The sequence below is a fragment of the Anguilla rostrata genome, chromosome 18 (assembly GCF_018555375.3).
Source record: "Anguilla rostrata isolate EN2019 chromosome 18, ASM1855537v3, whole genome shotgun sequence".
NCBI lineage: Eukaryota > Metazoa > Chordata > Actinopteri > Anguilliformes > Anguillidae > Anguilla > Anguilla rostrata.
The window spans coordinates 15,388,672-15,398,229 of NC_057950.1; the positions used below are offsets into that span (position 1 = coordinate 15,388,672).

Below are 9,558 nucleotides of genomic sequence, written 5' to 3' on the forward strand. Positions count from 1 at the left end.
AAGTCAGGTTTGAACAGCCTGAGTTTCTGTTCAGTCTGCGCAGTGTTATTCTTTGCAACTTAAGGTTTTTCTGGATTTTTACACAAGAACCCCCGTTGGGGATGCGAGCATCCATCCAGAAAATCTAAAATACATTAGAAAAAACCTTAAGCGCAAGCCTGTTTGCCTGAAAATTTAATAACCTTAAAGAAAAGTATCTGAAATTAAAGCTATTCACAGATGGTTATGATTATGGTAAAGATCATTTACTTTCGGCCATTTCTGCAAACGACTACTGCAAATCACTACTTACGTGATCCTGGCCATGTCTGTGTCAGTACACAGGGATTCAAAATAATCAACAATTGAGTCCCCCCCCATTCCAATCACCAGAGTGGTTTCATTTTCTGTGGCAATATGTCTTGATAAACCTGTTATATCTTACACAACATCTAATACCTCAGAACACATATAGAGCCACCGTGATAAAACATCTTAGCGAACAAATTTAACAGTCCAAAGGGTTTGATCAGCCGTGCTCAAAGGTTTTATTTAAACTCCCCTTTATTTAAGGCCCCCTTTCCTCGCAGGCACATGCTGCCAAAAATGGTTTTTCAGGAAAAAAAGGTTTCATGAACAAAAGAAATTTTAAAAAATTTTAAAAAATTTGTGGATTTCTGTTTAAGTGAAGAGGCCTGGTCCTTGTACTAACCTTTCTGAAATGCCTGCCAGCAAAGCCAATGTGTACCAATTTACCGGCATAACGGTCGTACCATCTGAGGTCTGTAATTAGCTTCAGAAGTGTGTGGTAGGTGAGCTACCCCAGTCTCTTCCTCTGTACTTCTCCAAAGGGGACGGTCACCTCTTTCATCTGCACAGACAGAGCTAACCACTGCACCACCCGCTTACATTTACGGCCTCATAAACACATGCATTACCTGGGCTGCCAACAGCTTTGGAATTTCACCTTACAATTTAAATGCAGGTCCTGTTTCCGTGGCAGCACACTTTTTACAACAGTGTGTGTGTGTGTGTGTGTGTGATGTGGCAGAAAGCAGATGGGTGTTCTAAGCTCTGTCATATTAAATATGGTAACCTGGTCTATGATTGGTGAGAATTGTTGCTTTTCCATTCTATTCTCCACAGAAAGCACCTTGTCAGTGGTGCTCTGTGACATCATGTAATGAAGTGTGGTAGTTACACTACAGCCTCATCCATCATTCGTCAGCAGCTGCATCTTCTAAACTCCAAAATAAGAAAAGTTAGTAAGAGCCAGGAGGCCAAGGATAACAGCAATGTGTCCAGAGAGGCTCAAATGGCAAAGGTGGGGGGGTGGTTGGGGTGGGAGGTGAATGAGTTGCTCACAGAAAGCATCACTTTTCCCCTCATTTCTGACCCCCTCCTGCCATTCATTTGCCCTTTCAGCTGCAGATCACAGGTCTGCTGAATTTACGGCTGCATCATCAGAATCCGCACAAAGGCATCTGCTCAGCAAGGGCATTTGCATTCAGGCACAGGGTCACGGTGTCACTGGAGTTACTGTGTCATTTGCGTCACTGTGCCACTAGAGTTACTGTGTGTCATCAGAGGGTTACTGCATCATTAGAGTTACTGTGTCATTAGAGTCACTGTGTATCATTACAGGATGCCTGCATCATTCGAGTCACTGTGTACCCTCGCAGGGTTTCTGTGTCATTGCTGTTACTGTGTCATTAGAGCCACTGTGTTATTTGTGTCTGCGGGTCATTAGAGTCACTGTGTATCATCACAGGGTTACTGTGTCATTATTGGTACTGAGTCCTTTTGGTTCCTGTGTCATTAGTGTAACTGCACATTATCACAGGGCTACTGCATCACAGGGTTACTGCTACTCCTGTTACCCTAAGCTGTTACAGCGTCAGTGTACGCATTGTTACTGAAGCACCAGCGCCAAATGAGAAAGTTGCTGCTTGTTCCAGAAAGATAAAAGATTAAATGCCCCATCACCTTTTTCCAGAATTAGGCACAGGATTTCTGGCAGTCTGCCAATGCAAACCCTTTTACAGCAAGCGCTCGCGCCATGAAATCCTCTGAAGACTGAATGCTAAAATCAAAACACTGAGGGACTATTATGTGCTTTAGAATCGAGCTTACATGCGACTACCCCCATGCCTTCATTCCAGGGGTCAGTGGAAGATACTCCAACCCACCGAACATGAAAAGAAACTTCCCAACTAGTAGCAGGTTTTTCAAAAGATGCAGAGGAATATATTCTCTTCCAAAAATCACAGAAAAGCACATTCCCCACCCCCATTACCCCTCCCCCTACATCCAACTGTGCAGTTTCCCCAGTTAAAAAAAGAAAATCCCTTCCCCTGCCACTACAGAGAAGCTTCTCTTTTATCTTTATTATATCTGCTATGTTCATTACACCCTTGAAAATTCATCTACCCATGTCAAAGAGGCCAAAATTGACCAGTGTGTTCAAAGTGGACCAGAAGTCAGACTTTTCACACAGTGGTGCCAAAGCCATCCCCTTCATGCAGGGCCTTGGAATGCACCAGACAGCCCAACGAGTAACCACATAATGGACTCAAACACTACGACCAGGTCAGAGAAATGACGCCATGAGATGGAATGGATCTCTGCTCAGTTACCATTTCCGGCTTCCTGTGTTTTTAGAGTTTCTTTTATGATATTTTCTTAAACATCACACATTTCACAGAAGAAAACATGGTCTTTGATAGGACTCTCTCCTTATCTTCATATTGCTGCTGCACCTCTAATTTTGTTTAGAACTTCTCACTCTGCCATGAGCTCCTTCAGAACTACAATCCCACAATGCATCTTCAGTGCTGAGAGCTCCTCCAGAACGATAATCCCATAAAGCAGCTACCTGCACTGTACCAAAACAACCCTTTTTCCAAAAGTAAAGGAGGCCTGGAAGCTGTGATATTTTTGACAGCCATTTATTAAGAGTTAATAACAGAAAAAATAAATGTAAAAAACCACGTGACCAAAAATAATAGGCGTTGCCATAGTATCAAAGAACTACATCAAACAGAGCTGTGTTACTTGAGCGCACGTGCTGACAGCTTTGGGACACAACCAAACCCAATGAAGAGGACAGTGGCAGATGGCATTCACTGTGCCAAAACCACATGCTCATGATACCAACATCATCCTCTCATGACCACATACATTTTTCTGTCAAGTGATGAAAGCGCTTTTATCGTCTAGCAACCACAGAGCCTACATGTACATATTTTCCCATTCAGAGTGGACTCAAAGCTGCACAGGGAGGTGTATGTGTTTGTGTTTAAATCCTCAGCTGGGCATGGTGCTTCTGCAGTGGCTGAGCTACGCTGAGCTTGAACAGGACCTTCACAGACCTTAACTGACTGTGTTCAGGGGTAGAAGACAAACTAAGGATCCGGCTTTCTGAAGCTTCGAGCTGGGACCGATGCATCCTCAAAGCATGGCAGAAGCTCACCCTAACAGCGGCTTATGATGCACACACTCCTTACCTGACCTCCTGATGCTGAGCGTTTCCGACGAGCACAAATCCTTAGGACTTAACCTGTTGGGAGCTGATTTAACCTACACTGTCTTACTGACTTATGTTTGCCTGACACCCCATACACAACCTGAACACAGGAAACCATTTTGAACAAGGATGGTAGTGGTTTAAGCCCTGTATTAGACCAAAAATTATTGATGAGCAATCACAAGAATATAAACAAAACACCCATAATTTCTGTTCACAACCCCTGGTTTGTCAATACTCCATATTGAGGGGTGGGGGGGGGGGGTGGCTTATTGCTACCCAAGGAATACGCATTGTGACTATTCAACTAGAAACTTTTAGGTGGGATCATTTAAAGGTGGAGGGATTTTAAATTTCTCCAAAATAACCAGAATGCTGAAAGCTCTTGTAACCCTAACCACCCTCTCGAACCTCAATACTTGGCGCATTGTTTAATCTTCCCGTTTCTGCCCAGAGATTGGCTGGCTGGTTGTATTTCTCTTCTCCAATGAGGGATCCGTGATCAACCCTGGTGCACAACGCAGAGTTTGAAACGTGCCAAGGAAACAGAAAATTAATCCATGATATCTGCGTTTAATGGAGATTGGGGCTTTGTTGATCAAATCAGCATCCCCGCGCGTTAAGGTATTTCGACTGGGCCCATAAATCTCAGACAGATGAGAAGCTGGGAACAGAAAAGCCAGAGCATCCCCCCGAGCGCAAAGTGGCGACAAGATAGGCTAGACCTCCACTGATATAAACACACGTAGTCAAACAGGAATGTACATACTAACATTTTCAACCAGTAGGTAGGCTACCTGGTGCCATTTCTGAACCAGGAAGGGACAAAATATCAAAATGACAAACTTAAACACCATTCACGATTAGTGGGAATTTTCAGAGAAAACGACGGAAGCATCTACGAGAGTGAAAATGTAGCGTCTGACTCAGTTGACTCATTCATATTTTTTAATTTATTGAAGTCACTGTGAAATCGCAACTAAATTATTTGTTGCAGAGGCTACACATAGCCGACGTTACTTCAGCGCAGTGATGTCCTGACGGAGAGCGCCATAGGTATACGCTACTACAACCAAAGGATTGGTGTGTATGGCAGGGGAGACACGGACACAAAAGGAATTTCAATACAGGAAAGAGAGACGTGTCGATTCTTCTGGCTCCGTGAAATTGAACAGCAAATCTGTTTCTTTGCGTGAAAATCTCGCGGTAGCTATAGCCAACTCAACATTAAATGCACTCGGGGATTACCCTCAAAAGATGACATCAGAGCGCATATTTCAGAAAATTAAATGCCTGTAGAAATTGTAACTGATCTGAAAAAAGTAAAAACCAGAAACATTTCATCGGCGAGAAACTGATAAGTAGCCTATCGACTAGGCTACAGCATGAGAAATAGGCAGCGAACGCTGGACGGAACGCAGTTCGGCGCCGGGTACTTGTTATCGTCCTCAACGTTTCCTTACAAAGCACAAAGCTGAATTTATTTGAAATGATCTCCATTTTTAATTCCAGAAAGGAACTACGAGCATGAAAGGACAGCACATTTCTCATAGTGAACGAAATACAATGTAATCGCAACTGCATATTTTAGACTATAGAGCAAACAGCCTGCGACGACTATAGTTGCTGGAGGCAAAGACAGTTATAGGAGCCAAATTAAATGCCGGATTTGATGAAGGACTTTAAATGCATTTGTGTTATCATCCAAGCGAGTTGGAGAATGAGGCTGATCGTTGACTGCACAGGCTAGAACTGATATACGAATTAAAGACAACCACATTTGCATTTCAGTCATTTTAAAAGCAAATAAAGACGTCACAATAATTAACATATAAACAAGCCATTGGATTCTTAGGCGGCGAAATAAGGTATTCTCATAACGCATTGTTTCTAAATTCCAAAAAACTCCCAAAGTCTCAATTTAGAAAAATCAGCTGTGACCTGAATTCCTGTTCTCGCTTAACTGTCTACCTTAACATCAGAAAAAAGGAGACAAATCCTACCTTTCGACTCAAGGTTGTCCCCGAATAGAAATAGTAAGCGATGCCAAGCACCCAAAGAACGGCAAAGCACAGTAGTATCCTGGACTTTTTTCGCATGGCTGTAAATCTGATGAGAAATTGTATGTGAGTTTTAGCGGCTTTGAGAGTCTCAGATATCGGAGATGCGGGCAGCGTCCTGTGAGCGAAATCCTACTGCGCTCAGCGCGGCTGTAGTTCCAGCAGAATGAGCAGGAAATAGTCAACATCACCGGGTTAGAGGGGAAAGGGTAACCCGCTGTGGTCCAATCACAGCCCGCAGAGATGTCGCCGGAGGAGGGGTGCTGGCTGGGGAAAGGGGCGGCCGGGTTTAGGCTAAGCTCCCCAGGTTCGTAGCCTACGTTTGGCTCGGTTTTGGCAGTCACCCATTAGGAGGTAAAGGACACTGTTTTTAAGCTCCCGTTTGGACGACGAATGAACATAGTTTCACATTAATGTGGAGCGCAAGATACATTATTGCCTGTTCGTCCTCGGAGTTTCGGTTCGAATAATTCTTGCCTACATTTCAAGCAAATCTGTCACCCCATTCATATCTGGCTTTTAAAAAGTGATCCTTTAAGATAAACTGCTCTGACAAAACTGCTTTAAACACAATGGCACAACGAAATTCGAGTTTATTTTAGGTCTACATTTATAAAACCAGGGAGGCAGTTGAGAATAAGTTCTCCTTTAGAAAAAAGATTTTAAAAATGACTCCTTTTGAGGTTACTGGTGAATAAATAAGCTTTTCTAGCTGAAGCTACACAACTGTGGAGGGGCAGTGGGAATTTCCCCGTGGCACGCTTCATTTTACATCCTACTCTCTGAAATGATTGGAATGGTAGGCATATACACTGAATGACCACGGTGAGTCGGGACTTTTTCCATATGAAAGAAACCATTTTAAGCTGTACAATGTCCCCATCACAGCACTGGGACATTGTCTTTCTAGTTGGCTCAAGGGTCCCCCTACTGGCCAATGAACACCAGAAACAACCTTTCTATCCCAATCTTACATTTCTCAACTTGTGTCCGATTCGCGTTTAATTTCAGCAAGGACATGGACGTGAATATTTCACATTTCTTCTTTCAATTAGGGGAAACAAAAGGGCTTTACCGTCTGTGACTGACCCATACAAAACCGCAACGGAGCTTTGAAGCTAATTTGGATAAGGGCAGCTCAAGAAGGATTTAAAAAAGATCTTATCCGACGTCCAATAAGTGAAAATCAGAACCCTGCGCCTTGTGTATGATGAATACGACCCATATTTAATCTTGCCGACCGCTCAAGGAGCACTGCAGCTGAAATGCATCAACTTTCCATACATTAGGCTAGAGTATTAAGATACAAGATTCACGTTAGAGATTTATTTCCCAATTAAAATATATAGCCTATTCTCAACGAGCGATTTCACTGCTTTAAACAATTATCTCACCGCTCTTATGCTGTCATCACACTCCAGAATGTCTTGCAATCCTTTCTGGCTGTTTGACCTATACTAGGTGATCCACAATAGCTGCAAAAATAGAGTACCAATGAGCCAACATCTATAACTAAGATACTGTGAATTTGCGTATACATTTACGTTATTTACATGTGATCAGTCATTTTAAAAATGAATAATGACAGGAGGGGAGGGAGAGCGGTAGATTATAGAATTCGCGTGTTTTGTTAAGGAATCGTGAAATAAGGTTGTGTTCTCAATAATTAAAAACAAATGAAACTATCAATATAGATGCCTAATATAACAGATGACAAGTACAATTTTCGGTTTTTCCTAATTTACCATATCCTCTGCCGGGTTCTTCTGTTGGCTGAAACGCAGGTGCATTTGTATCAGAAGAGGCCTGCCATTTTTAACGCAGTGGAGTTGTGCGATTCAGTTCTCCTGGGGAATTAGGCAGCCAGCGTCTGCCATGGCATTTTAAACTCATTCACATTGTTTTGCACCTCAGAGCTTAAGAGTGCAGTTGATTGGTAAAGGGGGAAACGCATAAGGAGAGGCAGCAGACGTCTAGGAGAATCAGAGGCCAGATATAGGCAATTAGAGAAGAAGGGGAGTCGGGGGGATAGTGCCGGCAGAAGGATGGAGGCTTGCCTCATCGATCAAAAGAAGGATTTAACGACACGCAGGCTTTAAGGGTCTTCAGTGGGGCAAGCTTACTTACGAATTAAACAGGATCACGCAAAGAAATACTTAAGAGCTCCATCTAAATATATCATCAAGATATAACCAAAATAAATATGGCCTTTACTATACAACCAAAATACGAACATTATCATACAACCAAAATTAATATATAACCTTCATATCACCAGTATGGTTTATTAATAGATCAGTGTCCTTATTGCAGAGATGTTGTATGGAAATGGTGTTGTTCCAATGACAGCAAACCCGTATTACAATAGACTTCCATTATTAATTATGCAAAACAAGAGGTTAAATGAGTGCAGTAACATCAATGTAATTTCATAAATATTGATACCGACAAACTAATATTGATCTGGGGTTCAATAAATTGCAGTGCTGAGACCACAGACTGGAAGCAGGCCAGTATGAAATGTCCTCCCTCTGCTTTCATGGCTGCAAGGCCCTGACTGGCAGCAATCCTGAACTACTGCATAACAGATTAACTAATATATAGTGGAGTCCGTAAGTATTTGGTCAGAGACACAATTTTTGTTGTTTTAGATCTGTACTCCAGCATATTGGATTTGAAATGAAACAATGAATATGAGGTTAAAGTGCAGATCTGCTTCCATTTGAGGGCATTTACATCCATATCAGGTGATCCATGTAGGAATTACTGCCTTTTTATACAGTTCCCCTATTTTAGAGGACCAAAAGCAATTGGACAAATTAACAATCTTAAATAATCATCGTATTTAGTGCTTGATTGCAAATCCCTTGCATTCTATCAACTCTTGGCCTTGTTAGCTTTTTGTGCGTGAATTAATAATGCAACAACACACAGCTGGCCAAGAAACAGCTGAGCAGTCAATTGTTGTTAAATAACTTTTGATCCCATAAATTGAGTGAACTTTATAAAAAGGGCAGTAATCCCTACATACGGACATACATTTCCTCAAATGAAAACTAAGTCTGCACTTTAACCTCATATTCATAATTTCATTTCAAATCCAATGTGTTGGAGTACAGAGGCAAACAAAAAATGTGTCACTGTCCCAATACTTATGGACTGTACTGCATGTACAGCAAATGCACACTCAGGATTTCTGTTCTCATCCTCTTCAAGTGAAATGCACACTCAATTAGATTAAAATCAGGTGACTGTCTTGACCAGTCCTTTTTTTCCACTGATGAATGGTTTGGTTGCATAGGCAGTGTTTGGGGTCATTGTCTTCCAGCAGGATGTAGTGCCGGCTGATGAGGTTGGAGGAATTTTTTTATACATGGTCAGACAAAATCTGCCAGTCGACTTCAGAAGTTATTCTACTGCTGCCACCCTCCATTACATCATCAATAAAGACGAGTGAGCCTGTTCCAAAAGCAGTCTTACATGCCCAAACCTTGACATTACCTCCTCCACATTTCACAGATGCAGGGAGTTTTTTAGGTCATGAGCTGTTCCTTTCTTTCTCCACACTTTCAGCTTTCCATCCCTTTGGTAAAAGTTTATTTTGGTCTTGTCTGTACAAAAAACTTTGTTCTAGAACTCATCTGGCTCGCCTGTATTTTTTTTTTTTGGCAAATTGTACTCTGGCCTCTCAATTCTTGTTGCTGATGAGAGGTTTTGCTTGATACACATTTCATTCTTGACAAAAGAATGAAAGAAAACTATTATTGTAAGCCTGCCAATGCATACTTTTACTTTTCTCATTATAATTCTGGATATAAATATGGAATCAGCTGCGGTGAAGCAATGACTCATCAAGCCCAATTATGAAATATGTAGCTGTCAAAACACAGCTCATGTGGAAGTGTCTTATGCTGCCTACTGCAGCTGAACATCCAGTCTGGATTAGAGTGGATTTATTTAGACATGGGAGAGGGGCAGTTACAAAGGGGCAAT

At 42.0% G+C, this 9,558-nt stretch overlaps 1 protein-coding gene across 2 annotated transcripts in view; it reads right to left on the reverse strand.

Annotated features, from left to right (window-relative positions):
* The window catches only part of LOC135245129 (polypeptide N-acetylgalactosaminyltransferase 2-like), a 47,913-nt gene extending 42,056 nt beyond the window's left edge, over window positions 1–5,857 (reverse strand). Inside the window, exon 1 of one of the 2 annotated variants that reach the window (XM_064317986.1) lies at window positions 5,509–5,857. In XM_064317986.1, coding sequence (XP_064174056.1) covers window positions 5,509–5,604 — 96 coding nt within the window. In that variant the 5' untranslated portion in view covers window positions 5,605–5,857. The remainder of the gene's footprint in view (window positions 1–5,508) is intronic. The other variant, XM_064317985.1, reaches the window with a different exon arrangement.
* Window positions 5,858–9,558: the final 3,701 nt, after the last annotated feature.